The sequence below is a fragment of the Sarcophilus harrisii genome, chromosome 2 (genome assembly GCF_902635505.1).
Source record: "Sarcophilus harrisii chromosome 2, mSarHar1.11, whole genome shotgun sequence".
In the NCBI taxonomy this organism is placed as follows: Eukaryota; Metazoa; Chordata; class Mammalia; order Dasyuromorphia; family Dasyuridae; genus Sarcophilus; species Sarcophilus harrisii.
In genome coordinates this window covers 490,658,472-490,679,897 of record NC_045427.1, presented here as the reverse complement: position 1 = coordinate 490,679,897, position 21,426 = coordinate 490,658,472, and the positions used below count along the sequence as shown (strand labels likewise).

General features: G+C 31.1%; 1 protein-coding gene across 6 annotated transcripts in view; it reads right to left on the bottom strand.

The window, feature by feature from the left end:
- The window catches only part of CAMSAP1 (calmodulin regulated spectrin associated protein 1), a 68,517-nt gene that overhangs the window by 16,041 nt on the left and 31,050 nt on the right, over positions 1–21,426 (bottom strand). For 3 of the 6 annotated variants that reach the window (XM_031954963.1, XM_031954961.1, XM_031954960.1), the window contains exons 3-10: positions 17,925–18,187; positions 16,730–16,891; positions 16,217–16,297; positions 14,205–14,237; positions 10,372–10,513; positions 8,702–8,841; positions 8,511–8,607; positions 6,840–7,017 (exon numbers count right to left, since the gene is read on the bottom strand). In XM_031954963.1, the coding sequence (XP_031810823.1) occupies positions 6,840–7,017; positions 8,511–8,607; positions 8,702–8,841; positions 10,372–10,513; positions 14,205–14,237; positions 16,217–16,297; positions 16,730–16,891; positions 17,925–18,187 (1,096 nt within the window). Of the gene's footprint in view, positions 1–6,839; positions 7,018–8,510; positions 8,608–8,701; positions 8,842–10,371; positions 10,514–14,204; positions 14,238–16,216; positions 16,298–16,729; positions 16,892–17,662; positions 17,785–17,924; positions 18,188–21,426 lie in introns of those variants that run through there. The other 3 variants (XM_031954964.1, XM_031954962.1, XM_003757496.4) reach the window with 3 other exon arrangements.

Genomic DNA, 21,426 nt, shown 5'->3' with positions numbered 1-21,426 from the left:
AAGGATGTAAGAGGGACAATTAAACGGTGCAATGGAGAGAGCACTAGGCTTGGAGAAAGGAGGACCTGAGTTCAAATCCAGACACAATATTTCCTAGCTCTATGACCCTGGGAAAGTCATCTAATCCCAACTGCCTTGCAAAAAAATAAAAAATGTAAGAGACAAAAAAAAAAAAAAAAAAATTAAAAGGGGGGAAAAAAAAAGAATTGAAATGATATACCAAAGATTTAAGTCTTTTTGACCACATAGGTAAATCAATGCTTTTTTTGTGAGAGGGACTTGTAGAGTGGGAAACCATATGAATGGAAAAAAAGGAGGGAAGGTACAAAGGCCAAGAGGTAAAATATGCCTATCAAGTTCATAATTGAATAATGAAAGAATTCCTAAAGCTTACTGGGAAGAGGAAAGACTGTGGTCAGCCAGTCAATAAATGTTTATTAAGTGCCTACTATGTTCCAGGCACTGTGCTAGTGCTAGGAATACAAATCCAAATGATAGTACTTGTTTTCACAGAACTCACAATGTAATGTGGAAAGACCACACACAACACACACACACACACACACAAAGCTTAGGGGACTGAGAAGCCTGAAGGAAGGTGGATAACTCATAGTATGGACGTGATGTAATCTTGTCCAAAGGAGTCTAGGAACACGACAGAGTACTTCAAAGAAGTGAGGAGGTGGGAAATGAAAAGATAGTTTCTCTGAAATCCCTCTTTAAATGAAGGACCGGGAGATTTTTGCTCTACCCTACTGCCCCCCAAATAGAAGGAAAGAGAAAAATACTGAGGATACTAATGAGGTGTGAGTGTCAAAGTTAATGTTGAAGTTTCTTGATGATGAGACTCTTGCACTTATGACAGAGTCCAATAATGGAAAATTCTGATTACATAAAACTGAAAAATTTTGTTCCTAACACAGTTAAAATTAAAAGGGAAACAACTAAGAATAATCTTTGCAGTTAAAGTCAAATAAAGATCTCTCAGGAACAAAGATTAAGAACCATTCCCCAATGGCTAATAAATGGTCAAATTAAATGTGAACATATAATTTTCGAAGAAAGAAATCTAAGCTATCAATAACCAGATAAAAATGTATAACTAAAAAGATTGTTAAAAGACTATGGCTAAAATAATTAAGAAATTAATTAAGAAATCTCAATGAGAACATAATGGATATATATTTCTCAGTAGCATAAGGCACCTTTACAAAAACAGCCTATGTGCTAAAGCCAAATTTGACCTCAGGCAGATGAGTCTTTGACTCCAGGTCTGACACTCTGAGCCACCTAGCTGCCAGGCATTGTGAAGGAGAAGCAGAAGTAACTTACATTCTAATTGTGGAATAGACAAAATGTAAATAAATAGGCATAAACAAGATATATACAGTATAGAAGGAAGGTGACTTTAGAAGAAAATGTTTAAGTGGCTAAGAGGGATTTATACCATGAAAGCTTTGCAAGGAAGGCTATACATTGTGATAGGAAACTAGGTGGCACACTGAACAGTGCTGGGCACGCAGTAAGAGGACTCATCTTCCCAAGTTCAAATCTGGCTCTTCAGACATGTACTAGACGCCAGCATCTAACCAAAAAACCCTAAATGGGGTCAAAAAAGAGTCAGACATAGTTGAAACAAGTGAACAACAAAGATTAGGCATGAATTCATTAGTTTGGGGAACTCTCAGGAAGAGCTAGTCAGTCAATAAATATTTATTAAGTACCTTCTAATACCAGCTATGATATTAAGTCAGGAGATATAAAGATAAAAATGAACAAGAAAAGGAAACACAAAAGGTTGGGAAGAGGGAAAAGAGAGGAGTATATAAAAATATGAAGGGAAAAAAATCTTTCTATTATTTCCAGGCCACACCTCTGGGTTTCACAGTCTTAGAAAAATGAGAGGCACTGAGAGGCAGAGATCTGCTCAAAGCCACACAGCCAGGAGGAGTCAGAGATAAGACTTGAAAACCCAAAATCTTCCTATCTTCAAGGTTAACTCTGTCTACAGACCTAAGTTGTTTTTCTGGCTAAACACTAAGAAAACAATTATCAAAATTAATGATATTTTTTAAAATACCAAAATACAAGATTTTATTAACAGGATACAGGAAAAGCTTTAACAAAGTCCAACACACATTTGTGCTAAAAATCTAAAAAGAGGGGACGTGGGCCCTTTTAATATTTTTACGGCATATAAAACCAAGCATCAGCTTTATTTAGTTTCCCGAATAAAAAATAGGAGTAAAAATGTCCCCTTTTCCCCAATTTTATTTGACAAGTTTTAGAAATATGCTAGCAATAATATATAATAGTAAAACAAGATAAGTTAAAGGCATGAACATCAAGAGGAAAGAAACAAAACCATTCTTATTTGCTGAAGACATGGTTTACTTAGAAAACACTAATTAATCAGTAAATAAACCAATAAAATCTCAATAAATTAAGTTCAGTAAAGTAGTTGGACACAAAATAATTTTTTTAAATTAAGAGCATTATATAGTAATTTTATATACATATATGTGTGTGTATATATGTGTGTGCATACACACACACACACACACACACACACACAAATTATATAGCAATAAGGAAACTTAGGACAACCTGACTGAAAGAAAAATATTTTCAAGTAATTGAAAAGTTCATAAAATATATCTAAGAATTGATGTACTAAGATACATCCAAAACATGTAATTGTTAATTACAAAATTTTCTTCAAATAAAGAAAGAAGAAACTTAAAATGTGACAACCATAGACAGATCTGGCCTCAAAAACAAAGACCCAAGTTCAAGTCCCATCTTTGACACATATTAAGTGATCCTGGACAAGTCACTTAATTTCTCAGTACTACAGGCAACTCTCTGAAATAATAAGATACAAAGGTATGGCTTTCCTTAGTAGACGTTCTCTCTCACATATGGGTTCCTCATAACAACGAAATTATGGGGCTGATTTTATATCTTTAAAAAAGTCTTGAGGGATAATCATTGCTGCCAATAGTAAAAATAATTTTTACATTAACTTACAGATTTGGCGTTATCCTAATCTACCAAGGAAATTATTTTATAGGGTTAGACAAAATAACAACACAGAGAAAAGAAAAGTGTGGAATTTCAAGAGAGGTCATAGAAAAAAGTAGTAATGAAGGGGAGATAGCTATGGGTTATGAATTAAGACATTTCTGATGTGTGGTTTAGTTTTGCTGAAGGGATTTTTTTTTTTCTTTTATTCTTTCTTATAAAAGATAGTTCTTGTGACAATGGGGGAAGAAAAGGGTTTATTGGGAAATGTAGGTAACATTAAAAACAACAGATATCAATAAAAATTTATTTGAAAGAGAAATAATGAATATAACTGAGAATATAATTGAGATAACTTGAAACTTAAGTGAAAGAATTTTTTAAAATACAACTGATTGCTATATAATTTTACTGATCTTATACCCAAGTAAGCTAAGCTATGAATTGCCTTATTTAATTGAAACACTAAGAAGTGAGAGGAAGAAAAGAGATGCCCTCTAGATGTGGAACATTACATATAGTCAGATTCAGCAACAACAGTACTGTTGAACTAATGTACTGAAGTAGCCAATTGCTTCTAAAACAAATATTATTGAAAACTTCAAAGTATGAGAATCAAAAAAGCATTTGACTGCTACAGCAATACACATCCTTAAAGAATCTTCTCCAAAAAGGACTCTCAAACACATTAAGATCATAAAAGAAGTCCTGATAATTATAACCACAAAGATAATTGAGGTTCAATAAGCTGATTAACATCAAATCAACAGTCAAAATGGAACAAGAATGCCTATAGAAAGCAAAGTTTTCTGATAGTTTATTACAAATGACACTGCACCAATTACATCAAGCTCCAGAATTTATGGATATTTCTCATTTACATTTGTAGTCACAGAATCTTAATATTTCACAGTAGACTATTTTACTCAAATCTAGAAATCAACCCCAGGAAAAAACAAGGATGTGGAATGCTTTGTGTCCAATCAATCAACAAACAAGTCTTTATTAAGAGCCTACTATATGCCAAGCATTGTTTTGAGTGCTGAAGATACAAAAGTCACACAGTAATAAAAAATAATAATAATAATAATAATAACTAATATTTATTTAGTAACTGTTATGTGGAAGATACTGTGCATTATAGTTTTTAATTATTATCTCATTTGATTCTTACAACAACCCTGGGAAGTATCCATTATCCCTCTTTTACAAGTGAAAAACAAATTAAACAAAGGCTAAGTGACTTTAAATGACCTGATCAACATCATACAAGAAGTGTTTAAGACTGGACTTATACTTACTTATAAGATTTGTATTCTTGTCTTTCTGAATCCAAGCCTAGTGCTCTATCCATTGTGGTACTCACAATTAGTATACATTCTAATGTCTAAACTATGATATTCAGCTGGATAGTTGATCCACTAATTTAGTCCATCAGTACATGGGAGGTACCATAAATGATTTTATTTGCAGAATTCTACAATATCAGCAATTCCAAATTTTTCTTAACACAAAAATTTTATTTTTAACATCAATATTCTTCTATTTGCAAGACTTTTTAAAAATAGATTCAAAAATATTCAAAAAAAATTCACCTAAGATCCTCACAAGACCAACCAAAAAAATTCATGTTTACTTCCAAGATTTGTGAAATAATCTGGATGGACAGCCTATAGAGTTTATATATTTGTATATGGGACAATATAAATAGGTGTATCCAGAATTAATATGAACCATAAAGCACACTATGTTTTCAACAAACCAAAAGTTTCTTTAATAATGCTAAACTTTTTCCAGAAACAAAAGTCCATTCAATGGTCTAATGGTATTTCTATTTGACTTTGAAACATAATCTACAATGGAACAATGGAGAGAAAGATGATAAGTATGTTAAAAGAGAAATGTTGAAAGAGAACAAAAGATGCCACTAATAGGGAAAAATAAGATAAAAAAGAAATGCTGTTGTTCACATGTTAAAACTGACTGTGCTTCACTAAGATTCTTGTGACATCAGGAAAAAGTGAAGCATAATGAGTCGACTGAGTCACATAGGATAATCAAATATGAATGGGGTGCAACTTACATTTCTGGACAAACATCCAAAATGATGAATTCATGAATCTGAATATCTGAGTATTTTTTCTTAAGGATTTTATATGACTACTAATCATGGAACATAAGCTCAAAAGAATCAAAACTTTGGTGGTAAATATAGTCTTACTAATAAGGATTTATGCACAAGATAACAAGAAAAAATTATAAGCAAGATTTTTTGTAGTGGAACTAGAAACTGTGAGGATGTCCATCAGTTAAAGAATGGCTGGATAAATTAGGGTATATAAAGGTAATGGAATTTTATTGTTCTATACAAAATGATGAGCCTGGAGAGACTTACATGAACTGATGCTAAGTGAAGTTAAGTAGAACCAAGAGATCATCATACACAGCAACAACAAAATTATGCGATGATCAACTATGATGGACTTGGCTCTTTTCAACAATGAGTTGATTCAGGCCAATTCCAATAGACTTGTGATAGAGAGAGCCATCTGTATCTAAAGGGAAGACTGTGAGGACTGAGTGTGGATTACAACATAGTATTTTCACCTTTTTTTTGTTGTTTGCTTGCTTTTTGTTTTCTCTTTTTTTTTTCTTTTTTGAGCCGATAATTGTGCAGCATAATTGAAGAAATATATATAGAAGAATTGGACATCTTTAACTTATAGTGGATTATTTGCTATCTAGGGGCGTGGGTGAGGTGGAGGGAAAAGAAAAAAAATTTTGGAACACAAGGTTTTGCAAGGATGAATGTTGAAAACTATCTCTACATATATTTTGGAAATAAAAAGCTATTTTAAAAAAAATTATAGGCAGAAAAGGAGATAGTCTAGTCATATAATGAAAGAAAGGAACAACAGTTGCCAGTATAAATGTTACAGTAGCACCCAGGAAATGTTTTTTAAAAAAAATCAAGGAAGGATAGGAATGAAAATTATGTAGACTGAGACTGGAACATTTGTGGAAGAAAAAATTTCACCAGAATTTCACCAGGCAATAAGACAAGGGTGGTTTGTAATAAGCATTCTTGAAATCCAAATCCACTTCAATGATCCAATACATCTATGATCTTACTAATAAGGTCAATAATGCAGATTACAACTCATCCCTGCCTTCCATCCTGGATGACTCAGATGTTTTCCTATATATCTGCTAGGGGAGATATGTTAAGGGCTTTCCTCTTTTTCTCTTGATACTACATGGTTTTCTCTTACTCTATGTAATACCCATGTTTTATTCTAATCATCAATTTCTTTGATAATATTCTATAAACTACTTTTCATGCAGAATTTTTGGTCTTTTACTATCCATATATTTCTTCATTGCCCCTGAGGTTAAAATGCAACTTAACTCCTATTTTGCTACTACAGTACTTAAATACCAGAACTTTCTGCCTGCCCTCTAGGTTATTATGTTTTACATAGTTTTAAAATGTTTTCCATAGTCATTCACATCCACTAAAATATTTTCCATAATCATTCACTTTTAGAGAATGGTACACAGAAATCTGAACTCTAGTGATATTCATATATTCATATTTTATATGCTTTAAGTCTTGTATTACAAAATAAACCTTCACTCAGATTTATTAAGATTATTACTCTCATCTTTAAGTCATTATTATAATTTCTCCTCATATAGGAAACACAAAAACAATTAAAAATAAATTATTTTTTAAACCTCATCAAAACAATTTCAGAAATTCAAAGAGAAAAAAAATAAAGTGGTGAATTCTGGGGGCAGAAAGACAGACTTACAGATAGTCAGAGTCTTCAGGGTGCAGGTAATACCTGTTGCAAGCTTCTGGTGGCAGCTGAACTGGAGACTGCATATCTACTTGGCCAGAAGTACCCGGACTTGACATGAAACTTCGTTTAGTTGCATTGGAAATAGGAATGGGAGGGCGGCTGCTTTTTTGATGCAAAACTGTTTTAGCTGTAGAAATATTACATTATTTTAAATGAATAAATATATTAAGAAAATACTATGAAATAAAATGCCATGGACTACATAAAAATGTTTCTGATTTAAATCTATATTCTCTTTGAAAGAGAGAATACCTATGTACATAATTTTAGCAATAAAGGCCTAAATATTATTAATAATATAAAAAAATAAAGATTATGTTTTCTACAACAGAAGAGTAACAGAGAACAATTCTGACTGAACAAATTAAACTTGACTAGCACACTTTAATCTTGATTTTTTAAAATTTCACATACTCTAAAATTCCTCTAGAACTCTATCAAAAGTAGAAAATATGACATATCTTCATATAAATATATACATTTTGGGAATCATTCTATAGTTCATTCCAAACCGTCTTTCCAAAGTCAAAGAATCAAGTATTCAATTTGCTTTTTACTGCCAGATGTAAAATAAGTTTGGTCCAATAGGAATCTCAAGATTTAAAAAAATTCTAATCAACACCTAATGAGTGAAAGAATAGATGAATGAAAAACACTGACTACCTGCCAAGTACTGTGCTAAGCACTGAGGACACAAACAGAAAAGGCCCATAAAGAATTTATCTGCAGGACAGAAGGAGGGCTTAAAAATATTACTACTAAAGTGATGGGACAAATGTACAGAGGTTTTTAGGATGCATTAGGAAGCCAGATGTCAGTATCTAGGAATCTAGAGAGCACAGTCAAACCCTATGCTCTCTATACTCTGAGCAAGAGATCCTTAAAAACTTAATGTTTATCTACTTGTTATATGGTAAGTATAGTAATATGACAGGTACAGTCAGAAATTGTAGATTTGAGTAAAGTGGTAATTCAAAAGCCAAAGTCCCTTTAAAAAAAAAAAAAAAAGTAAAGAAAGGAGAAAGAAAGGCAAAGAAAGGCTTTGGGTGATGACCACTGATAGAAATCAGTAGGAAAAACAGCAAAGATAACAGTAAAAAACAAAAATTAACTTAAGAATATAAGTCATTTTATGTGGTGTGGGTATATAAGAGTACACAAATTGTTATAGAAAAGTCAAGTGGGATAGGAAAAAATGCAGTGTATCTGGTCAGACGCCCATTGTAACTTTGACAGAGCAATAAAGTGGAAGATCAAGCAAATGAAGTTCACAGTAAAGCAACTCTGAAAGAAACCACTCAAAATGCCTGCTATGCAAAAAGGGGGGGGAACCCCAACCAAAGCTCAAATCAATTTATTTTATAGAAAAGTGAAAGTTTTGGCAAAGTAATTTCACTTTGGATTATGCTTTGGGAAAAAATAAGACTTCCAAAACAATAGACTTAAGCAATCATTACAAGGCACAGCCTGTTTAGACAGTAAATAAAGTTTAAATAACCTCACCTGGAACAGGTTCACAAAAAAAAGTAGCAGTCTTACCAAAAGACCTATAATGAAAAAGGTTAGTAGTAATCTATTACAGAGTCTTTTCTTATATTTATCAAAAGTTAAATCACTTACCATCTTTTACTTCTTGAACATCCCTTGGTTGTACAAAATCTGGCTTTACATTCTCAAACCACCAGAATAATTCCGCAATGAAAACCATAAGATTTGGCTTAAAGAATAAGAATAAAGCAAGTGATTTGTTTGAAAAGTAAGTACTTTCCTAATATAACTGTATTTAATATATTTTTGTACTAAATTTTTACCTTTAGTACTAAAGGAGCATACAGCATGTCTTCTAAGGTGAGATAAAAGCATTTGTTTAGGTATTCATTTGAGAATTCTCTCAGAAGTTGAATATTGTATAAACTGTCAGCTATTGATGTTACTTCCTTCAAACATATATCTGATGGGTAAAAATACAACTGAAATTTATTACAACGAAAAAGTTCTGTTTCACAATACATTTCAATTATGCAACTATTAGTGAGTTATGATGTGAAAAATATTAGCGACAGAGGCTATTTTTTGTAAGATTATAACATTATCAACAATTTTTATAGTAACAGTAAAACTTCTCTAAAACAAAGTACACCTTCCAAACTTTATTCCATCTTTTAGAAACAGCTTGATAGGGGAAAAGGCACACATAGGGAACATGATAATTTAGAATATCAACGTTAATGCTAACAATATTTGAAATTATTTGTGAGAAAACTAACATTTTCCAAAATGAAGATGAAAACTTATTTTCCATTAATCATCTTCAACATTTTGAAGAAATTAATCCATAAAATTTAAAGTGTCTTATATCCATTTCCTAAATAAATGCCAATTCTTTTTTATGCATTTTTTAAATGGAGAAAGCAGAGAATGCTTTAGTCTCTCAAGTATACTCAATGATGACTAAAAACTTATTCTTAAAGATAGATGAACATAAGAGAATAAAATCTATGACAATGGAAGAGTCGACAAAGAGGATGGCAAAAAAAAATTGTTACAAAATCAGAAATAACTTTTCTTTCTTCTTCCAAGTGCATTAAAAACAAAATTCCCTTTGATAACAATATGAACAAATTGTGAGAAAGAAAACATGCCAAATTAAAAGAGATTTTATTTTACTCAAAAACAAGATCATTTCGCTATTATCACACCTGTGCTCTTGAGTCTTTGCTTTTGAACAGACTTTCTTCCATGCCTGAAATGCACTCCTAACTTATTTTTTTGGTTTCTTAGAATGTGTAGCTTCCTTGTACCTAAAATTAGGTGTTAATTTCTGTAGGAAACCTTTCTTTATGCATCCAACTATTAGCTTTCTCTTCTGCCTCAAATTACATTGCATTTATTTATCAATGAACAAGCATTCATTAAACATCTACTAAATGGTAGGTTGAGGAAAAAAAAAAAAACAAGATCATTTCAAAGGCTGCTTAAGATTTTAAAGATTATAAATTAGTTTAACACAGACCAAATTTATAGCATATAAATTCTAACTACTTTATTTTTAATTTTTAAGAAATAACAGGACTATTAGATAGAAAGTAAACTATTATCATTAGACTCTTTTAACTAAGATGGGAATTTTTGAATGGCTTGTTTTTTTTTCTCAAATAGAAATACTACTTAAAAGAAAAAAAAAACATGAAAACAAATTTTTAGAAATTATCCAAAACTTTGTTTCTACACTGGTTTTTCTATTAAGAGACTAAAAGAAATCCAGATAACTAAAGGAAGCCTATATAAAAGGACCTATAAAAGTCTAATCCTTTTGGGAAACATGTCTAGCCTCTAGATTCGGGATTTCAATCAAATCTTTTCAGAAAATAGTCTTTTTACTCAACAAAAATGTTAATCAAAAGTAAAGCAAAATACTCATATAACTAAATCTAGATCTAATGCATTTAATTTGCTTAAAGAAAAATTATTCTTTATTTACCGTCCAATTTCATTTGTTCTGGGCAATAATAATGTATCACAGCTAAAAGAGCAGCACCATCACAGCCATCTTTCATTAGATCTTCCAGCAGTGGAAAGTATGGTAATTGTCTACTTGAAAGATGTTCTCGTCGATATCGAACCTATGATCAAGAGAAAGAAAATCTGATGCAACATATGAGGATGTTTTAAGACATTATAAAAGTTATAATCTCCTATGCAATTTAACATAGCAAAACATACACCTTACATTTTCTACATTGTTTAAAATCAAATAGTTATCCATAATACTAGACCTACTACCCAACCTTGAGGCTAACTTTTAAAAAGCTATTGAAATGTGCACAAAATAAAAAATGTAAAAACAGTATTACCATCCAAATTACTTAAAATCTATCTCCTTTAAAAAAATTTTTATATTAAAAAATGCTAATAAAATATAAACTATTCTTTTCTTGAATTAGCAACAAATAAAAGCATTACTATATAATATGAAAAGAATTTTAAACATAATGGAATGTATTGTTTTTTTAATTAAGTATAAGTACAACTAAACAATAGACAATTGAATCCATGGAAGACTACTATATGAAAAAATTTTTAAGTTTTGATACATTTGCATTAAAAAGAAAATTATGGTTAGTTACAATATGTCAACAACTAATTGACTGTTTGAAACCCAACTACAACAGACATATAAGGTAAATTAAATTTGTGAGGAAAAAAAAAAGAGTAACTCATTATTTAATTTTAATCCACAAACGAAGTATTTTATTTAGAATCTCATGTGACCCACAAGTCAACAAGATCTAGTTTTAAAATGATATTGCTTCTCCTAATCAATTTTCTTCTGTACTTCAAATTGCAGGCAAACTCAAGCTATCCAATAAAAATCATGAATTTTCAAGAAAAGTATAGATGAAACCAAAAAAAAGAATAGTACTTGGTAAGAAATAAACTTTCATAATTCGCTCTAAAATCGCACAAAAAAATACAATACAAATGTTGTGAGAAACATTTATATTCTAAAATTTCATGTATTTTGGACCACAAATCTGCATTTTAATACAAATTATAACTTGCTTTTCCTAATCTGAAACACTCTATAATCTAATGTGAATCATTCATACTGTACTATATGAACATAGTCCACAACACATGCAGTAGTATGAAATAGCATGCATCAAATCAGGCTTACACAAAAAAATCATGAGACACATATGATGGTGATTAAACAAAGTCATGCAGCAACTCAAAAGGTTTTATTCTCTAAGAAAGGATAAGATGTGAATATTAAATCACCCATAATGTTCTAGTTAGTAGTTTAAGGAATCTGTTTAAATAAATAAATAATGTAGTAATGTGTGTTTTTTTTAATCCTCTAGGTTTTTTGTAAATTAATATAAAACATTTACGCCTACCAAATTTTGCTAGAAATTTTTTTCTGCTTTTTACAAATTTTATGTTTTATTTTTTCCCTAATTACATGCAAAAACAATTTTTAACATTCTTTCTTTAAATTATGCATTCTAAACTCTCTCCCTCTTTTCCCACTTTTTAAAAAGGCAAGCAATTCATTAATCAATTTTTAAAATATACCTAGTTACTACTATCATTATCATCATTATTATTTATCTGATGAAATGAAATCTTAGGTATAGGTATATCTTCCTGTTTTCAATCCATAGATAATCTTTATTTGAAATCTTATTTCTTTTAAGGTCTACAATTCTAATATATTCACTGTTTGCAAGTCTTTGGCTCTGAGGATTTAATAAAATAGGAAAGATATTACCCCAACAAGCAAGAATAAATCCTACTGCTAATGAAAATGATGTAAAACATATAAAATATACATTGACATTTAATTTCTATTTACAAATTTTAAAATAATAATTTGGAACAAATATAAACATTGTGTTTTACATTGTTTAAAAGCAATTAGTTACCCATACTAGACCTCCCGAGTAAAAGGAATAGGAAGCAGTCCCCAAGCTATAAGATGTTGTAATGTTCATTTTTAATTCAGATATTGGGAACTCTGAGATCTGATCACTTTAGCAGAAATAAGTCTTCCCTTCCTCTGAATTCTTATAGTATGTACCTGTGCCCCATCTACAATGCTATTTTTAATATAATTACTTGTATACAACAAGATTAGCTCCCTAAGTAGAGATTTTAAGCTCCTCAAAGCCAAAGATTTTATCTGAAAATCAATATGGGAGGAAAAGGATCGCCCATATATTTCTGGCCATAAACCCTAACATAGAAATATTATTCTTCAATATAAAAATATTACTCTATTTTACTACAAAATACAGTAGTCAACATCTAACAAAGTCATGTATAAAATGGAAAGCACAAAGTGGATCCAGGACTGGCTGAATGAAGAGACTCCAAAAGTAGTAGGTATCAATTCTTTAATCTGAACTTAGAAGCAAATCTTCAGAGGTCCTCCTACCTATTTAAAATTTTATCAATGACTGAGGTGGAAGCTTAGATGGCATGCTTGCCAAACATATATATGACATTAATAAAATAATAAACTGGATGGCACAGGCTAGGATCCAAAAAGATTTCAGCAGACTAGAACATTGGGTCAAATCTAAGATAAAATTAACAGGGATAAATGTAAAATCTTATACTTGGGTTCCAAAAATTAAATTCCAAAGTACAAAATGGGAGAAGCATGACTAAATAGCATATTGTCTGAAAAAAAAGATTCAGTTTTTACTGGATTCCAATTTCAGTCAACATGTATAAAGCAGCCAAAAGCAACTTTTGGTTTAGAGAAGTTTAGTGTCTAAAAGGTACTATAATGTGGATGGCTTAAATTTGTAATGTCTGACCTTAAATGGCAGAACTAGGAATGATAGGCAGAGGTTTCAGAGAAGTAGATTTAGGCATGGCATAAGGAAAAACTTCTTAACCAAAGTTATGCAAAAATAGAACAGGATATCTCAGGAAGTAGTAAATGGCTTCATCAAAAGATAGAGAAAGTTGTTCTGAGATAGGAGGTCCTCTCCAACTCTGATATTCTAGAACTTAAAAAGTCATCTTTTTAAGATTCATTCTGCTCTACTTATGTTGTGTATTCAATAATTGTTAAAATAAATTTTCTCACAGAAGTATCAAAAGTAATTGCTAGCTATTTCTAGCATCTTGGTAAAGGTGAATTCCTAGTTATCAAATCTTAAAAGACAAATGATGGTAAAGCTAAATAAAATACAGACTAAGGACATAATCAAAGATTTCAAAATTCTAAAGTGAAAAAAATCTTCTCTATAAACTAACAATGACTACTTTACTACTCAATATTTTAAAAGAATGACATTTTTGTATCTAGATAAATTTATTATTTACATCCAGTGAGTGAAGTCCAAATTGGAAAACAATATGGGAAGATGACAAAAAAGAAAACCTAAATTATAAAACAGAAAAATTCATATAGAAAAAGTCAAAATTCTTCAATTTGCTATCTTAGCCTCTTCAATTTACAGCTTAGTGGTATGCATCCCTCCAATTTTCAGATGATTATTTAGCCTATTACTGTAGTGTTACTGAAAAAGTGTTCATAAAAACAAATAGCCTAAAAAAATAACATAAATATAAAATTCTGCATTCTCAAACAAAATATAACTTGTAACTCACACAATTATTTTATGCAGTAGACATTCGTATTATAGAAGATAAATTTTACTCTAAAGCAAATTATGAACAAGTAAACAAATTTTCATAGGTTTATCTGTTAAATAGTTTTTAATAAAAGCAGCAATTTATATTTAAAAGCCATGGAAATCTGTATGGTGACTGGTGTAAAAGTAGTTCACTTACAGGTACTAATTTCCAATACCATTTGGAAGGAGACTGCTCAGGAAGGCAAGGAAAGGAAGGTAGGAAAGGAAAGGAATATCAGCAGATCAAGTAATGATATTTGAATGCACTTAAGAGGAGCAAGGCACACTTTGTATATTACTACTACCAAGACAAAATTGTTAAATTTTTGATTGAAAGACTATTATGAGTTAAAAGCAATATTAGAAAACTTCAGTTTAAAAACTAAAAGTTAAAAATAATTTAAGCCTTTGAAAATCCAATAATTGCTATTTTATCGTAGCAAATTTTTAAATTTAAAAGGCAAAGCCCAGTCTAGATGTATTTTTTTTTTATCTGAGTCTTTCAATATGCATAATATTTTAACTTAAGACTAGAAGAGCTCTTTTTAAATACAAGAAAAACTGAGGCACATTTCCATTTTAAGGACATTACATTCTCTATTAACCAAAGTGTAGAAGTGCATTATAACCAATATATACAGATAAGGAAAAGAAGAGGAGGGAACAAAGGGTAGGGTCACATACACTATTATTCAGTTCAATAGAACTCCCTTACTCTTTGAACCTCCTCCCTACACACCTAGGCCTAATTTCTGATACAGAAACATACATGTTTAATAAAGAAATGGTATACATCAAACATGTCCATTTCTCTAAGTCATCTCAAAATTCGGAATTTTCACTCTTTGTCCTCCTCTCCACCCCCCCACCCCCCACCCCACCCCCCCACCCCACCCCCACCCCGCCTTCCATAGTACTCTTACCTTAAGGTTCTACCTTTCTGACCAAGGCTTGTAAAACCTTGTAATCTCATCATTCCCTCATCCAAAAACCTATTAACTTCTGTTGATTCTTTCTCCACAATTATCTTTCATCCATGCCCTATTGTATACTCCCATTATAACCAATGATCAAAGTTTTAATCTCTTCTGACCTAAGTATGTATGATAAAGACCATTATAACAGTCATTCCACCCTCTATCTCTAATTTATCTTTCATACAGTTAATCACATAATCTTACTTATTCCTAACTGCTTTAATCATGCCATTTCTTTACTCACAAATTTTAAGTGATTCCCCACTAAAAGCTAAGCTCCTAAATCTAACACTTAGGATCCTTTCATTTCAGACTGAGGCAGGGTGATGGTTTAATGGATATAATAGACCTGAACCTGGAGTCAGGAAGACTTGAGATCAAACCCGGCCTCAGATACAACTGTGTGATCCTGGGCAAATCACTTAATATCTATTTGCCTTAATAATAAACTGGACAAGAAAATATAGCAAGCCACTCGAGTATTTTTGCCAAGAAAAGCTCATGGTCAGTATGGTTCACAGGGTCAGAGAAAGTCAGACATGACTGAAATACTCAACAAAAAATTTCTGACTTCAGTCTATCTTCCTTATTTTTTACTACTCCAATCCATATTCTCTTATTACCCTTTCCCATCTCCATACTTTTGCTCCCACTATGTACTGTGTGGAATATATTTTCTCCCACAATAAATTTCTGTCCCTTCTAACCATCCATTCCTATATTCCCTCCTTACTTTCTTAAAAGTCCACAGTTCAGGTTCTATAACTTCCACAAGGCTTGCCTAATATCCACTCATCATACACATAAACAATTAAAATAGGAATCTGCATCCTCTAATTTATCATAATTTATTTGACCTCTCCTTTCCATTTACCACAATCTTCCTTTTTATCAGTTACCTGTGTATGTATCTTTTCCCCCAAAAGGTTGAAAGCTCTATAAGACAGAATTTATATCATTTCTACCTTTTTATCTCTAGTTTACTGCATGTAATGGCCCTTAATTCTTTATCGAATTTCCCTGAATTCAGCAATTTCATCAGTTTATATTTAGTGAGCTGAAGCAAATAGTAGTAAACAAGTAGTCACTATCAGAAAGATTAAAGGTTTTTCATTTGGGGCTGCGTTAAATTGTATTTGACAATGATTCCAAACCAAAAAGTTTTCAGAAGTTAAATATAGCCTTTTATTACCTTTTGATGAGCAGGGCTCTCTAATAGCTGTTGCTTTAATTTTACCTCTTTCTCTGTTATCTCCCTCATTTTCAGATTTACCTAAAATAGTGAAAGGAAAATATATAATATGCAAATGCCTTTAGATGCTATAATCAGTATCTTTGCCTACCCAGAGACATTTAGAATTTAACAATAAATAGTACTATTTATTGAACAATTTTACAGTCAAGGGGATCATTAAGAGTGAGTAACAATTTTCCTTTAAAGATAAAAAGTAAATTTTTTGACTTTTAATATAGTATAATAATTTCTATTTATACATCATAAAGCAACAATTAATTAATGCTACTAGTTCTAAGATATATGTAGTTAAGAGGTATGGTTATCAGGACAAAGATTTTTTTTTCCCTCCCCCATTTAGTTCTAGTTCTCTTATTTTAAATAACCATTATTTACTTGAACAAGTGGCTCTCAATTCAATGGAAACATTCTAATTACCTAAAGACATTAAAATGGCTTTAAAGTCCTCACCTTATTAATCCAAAAAACCATTGCATCCTCCAGGTCATAAGGAAGTTCTTTTGAGGCACTGAATGTAGAAAAGCGTTTGACACTGGCAACTACTTTTTCAATGCTGATCATTTCTATAGTGTAGGCCGTCATTAAAGCATCAATCATAGCCATATGTGAACTCTAGGAAATAAATATGTATAGAATAAGTAGTCACAATCTCATTCAAAACTACAAATCTCTTATGGTGCTCCAATCTAGCACTTTCTCAAATTCAGAATTGTGACAAAAGAATTTGAATCTTTCTGCTTAAAAATGCTATGCTCTTATTTCTTCTATCCTGTTTTGTTTGAAATTTTAGGCTACAGGCTTATTCAAAAATAAGGGAGATATGCTCATGTGGAAGATACAGCGTATGACCATGCTAACCTTTTTTAAAATTATATCACACACGTTTACAAAATATCAAGGACCAAGCAATCATCCACAAAATTTGTAGACAAGAAAATCACCAATATAGTCAAAAGTAAAAAAATAGAGCACACATATTCAAGTGGAGCCTAGTAATGTCGCATAAATCAGGATTATTTTTGTTGAACACAAAGGGAAAGTAACATTGGATTAGTATAATGATTTCCTTTAGAATAAAAGTACTTCAAAAATACATTCAGTTGACAAACTGGTAGTCAACGAAGACACATTTCTAAGATGTTTGCCTCAAACCTGCTTGACTTAATGTGCCTAAAGTAAATCACATCTTTCTTGAACTTTCTTACACAGCATTCACCACCAAGATAAAAAAAAAAAAAAAAGGCTTAAAATGAATCACTGCCATTTTTCCATTATGTGAAAAGGAATACCCAAACTTTAATTTTAAACTTACTAAAAAAACTTTTTTTGTGCAAATCCAAATTTCTAATATCTTATTTAATACTTATTTAATGTTTACATTACATTTTACTTGAATTTTGGAAGTTGCTGATGAGCTGCTGACTTAACTAAATTACTTTTTATTCACTTAGCCAAAATATGCAGAGGCAGCTGCACAATGCAGGTATGCGATGTAAAAGTCAATCCTGTTTTAAGAGATCAAAATATTAAAGAGAAAAATTCAGTGCATTTCAATTCAGATCACCATAGCCCAAGGGAATATTATCCCCTAAAAACACAAAATAGCCTAAATTTAAAAAATGTTTTAAATCCTGCTACTACTCACCATTTTTATAGGTGCACAACTGAGGTCAGATTCAGTCACTGGTGTGTCATCACTCTCTATTACATAAATTCCTTTCCGAGACAAAGCTTGAACAACAGACTGATGTCCCTTTAAAGCTGCTACCTGGTCACCTTTCAAAATAAGGCTACAGACCCGACAATATAACTCACTGGACAGCAAAAGCTTGATAACAGGTGGTTTAATATGCTCCTGTTCATACTGATCTATGTAAAATGGGTCTTTTAGATCTTCTGGGATATTATCTGAAACAAGGAAAATAATGAAAAAGTAAATGTATACAATAAACAAATAAGAAAAATCTCATATATCTTCTCATTCAAAACAAATGAAGTAAAAGTATCAGTTAACATTACTGTAATCAATCATGGAATTATAATTATAGTTTTAAGTGACTAATAGCATAAAATATAATTGGGTTTTTAAATGACTTTCTTACAAAGGATTTTGAGAAAAACACTAGTGCTAACAAAGTTAATGCTTATTTTCACTAATGCTCTAAAAGTTATATATGTTATATTGTAATATAATTATAATTGTAATACAATTATAATATAAAATATATTAATATATAATATTAAATATATTTAATCTAAATATATAATATATAAAATAAATTATAATTAAAATTTTTTAAATAAATTATATAAAAATCATTACTGAAAAATATAGAAAAAGGACTAGCAAGATAATGAAAAGTAAATGGCTCTTGGCATAATTTCCTCCACAAAGTATTCTTTACCTATCCTTACATTTTCCCCTTAATTCATTCTCACTGGACAAATTACCACCACCAAGAGAGCCCTACCATCTTATCTGTGGTCTTTTTAGCCAGCTAACTCTGGAAATGCATATGTCAACCTCATCATCAATGGATATCCCAGAAAGTATACTGTCAAAATAAGTGAACTTAACCACACAGTATTCAAAACTTCTTCAATTGTTATCCATGTATGGATAGTATGGTGCTAGCTGGGAGAACACTTTTTTTTTTGGCATTAACCATTAGGTTAAAATTAGCACAAGCAGAGAATCAATCCAAAATTTGTTACATCTCAGCTTCAGAGGCCACATTGAGTATACAATTAACTGTGAACAAAAAAATAATGACACACTAACTCTTTCTCTACTTTAGTCTTGGTTTGTAGACTTTTCAAATTAAATAATTTACCATCAATGTAGTGAGTAGAAAAAAACTGAACTTCAAAAAGTCCCGCCATGGGGAAAAAAAAAATAGCTATTTATATGGGGTGGAACCCATAGAACAGAATCAGTAAGTGCTTAGCACAGTACCTGGCACACAGTGCACACAGATATTTATCTATCTACCTGAATAATTATTTCAAAAATAAAAAAAAGAAGAAAGTGAGGATCTGACAAATACTTCAAACACCACAAGAAAAATAAATGAATATAGTTAACAAGACTAAGCAATGAAATCAATAATATCATATTTCTGCTCAAAATTATTTTTTTATTTCATAACAGAGGCCAAGGCCAAAGAAGAAAAAGAGCTCCACATAGAACCAAAAGAGTCTAAGTGACTAAAGATTAAAAGGAGAGTTGTGAAAAGAATTAGATGGAAAAGAAGAAAAACTGGGCATTACAAAAACTAAATCCATGTTCCCTCATAAGAAAATCAAATGGGGAAGGGAAAAGGAAAGGCTCCAACACGGCAAAGCTTGAAGTTATTCCAAGAGCTTAGCAACTTCAATCCAGCCTACCACTTTTCTACTACACGATTTTTCTACTACACGATTCTACTAGACCAACTCATTTGTACACTTGCATTGTTTGTCCAAATACATAAGACAAGTTCTACAAGTTGTTCATCCACCCACATATAATACCGTGGACACAAGCATTCTTCACTTAAGATTTTTTTGTGTGTGATTATTTAGGCAAAGTTATTGAATGATTATGAATCTCACTGATGTAGCTCTGTAATGTTCTAGGGCTTGACAGAATCATTACAATGTCTTTCGCAAATAGTATATGAATAATTCTTATTTGACTAGGTCTTTATACTAGATTCCCTTCACAAACAGTGGTGAAAATCTTTGCAGAAAATACATCTTCTTATATACCTCACTTGGTATTAATAATCAAGAGAGTACTCACTATCTCTGATTATCAAGATGATCTCTATTGTCACGTCTTTCAAGGAATTTTACCCAATGGTTTTATAAATAGGAGACACCTTACTTTTGCCATTATATGAAATAACTGAATAGATGGAAGAAACAAACCTTATTATTAGAACCTTTAATGTGAATGTTAAATTATTCAGTAAAAAGAAAGTAAAAATAACGAGCAAGAAAAAAATATGCTGTGTGCAAGAAACATTTATAAAACAAAAATACAAAATGAAAAGAGCTAGAACAAATTTCCCCAAAATTCAAGTGTTTCAGGCAATCCCAAGTGTTAGTCATATATCATGAGGCAAAAATAAAAATTCACAATGTCAACACAAGTACAAAACTACATAATACATTTTTAGAACAGCTAAGTGGTAGTAGATAGCTTTTTGGGTCTAAAGTCAGGTAGATTCTTTTTCCTGACTTCAAATCTTTGACATGGCAAACCTTTCCAGCATCTTCACCAAGAAAAACTTCAAACAGGATCACAAAAAGTAAGATATGATTGAGATTACTAAACAACATATTATATTTTAAGACTATATAGCCAATAAGTATTGTTGTTAAATATGTTCATTAAATAATATAAATCTAAATCCATAAAAGGAAAAGTTGCTGAAAAAACCTAGAAATTCATATAGAAAATACACAGAAAATATACAGAAATTTATTTTATATACAAGGAAATTAAGACCGAAAAATTACTAACATGGTGCTTTCAATTAAAACACACTATATTAACTATTTAGTTGATTTATCTTTCAATAAAAAAATTAAAGTTACAATACCCCAAATTTAATATAGAATTATATCTAAAAACAGAAATTTTACACACTAAAGTAAAAAAATTTGGGGAGGAGGGGGATTAGGCAATTGGGCTAGGCAAATTGATGCCGAGCCCAAGCGTCACACAATTAGAAAGAGGCCACATTTGAACTCAGCTCCTCCTGACTCCAGAACCAGTGCTCTACTGACTGCACCATTTAGCTGCCCAACTAAAGTAAAATCTTAAGAAACCATTCCTTGCCTATTTCCCAAGACTGAATTTTTGCTATACTATATTGTACTTAGCAACATTATTTCTGTATATTTTGATGTGCCTTACTTTCACTGAAATACATTATAACTCATGACATTATTACATTAAATAAACATATCTTTAATGTTTTACAGCATCTGGATTATATTTCAAATTGACATCGCTTTTGTCGTCCTTTTATGATAAAATTACCTCAAGGGAGTAAGGGAATAAATACATAGGCAGCAGTACAAGAAAAGTGGTCTCAAAAGTGGTGTTAGCATTTTAAGTGCAGCCAGTACCAAAAGCCTATAGAGAGGAAACCTTT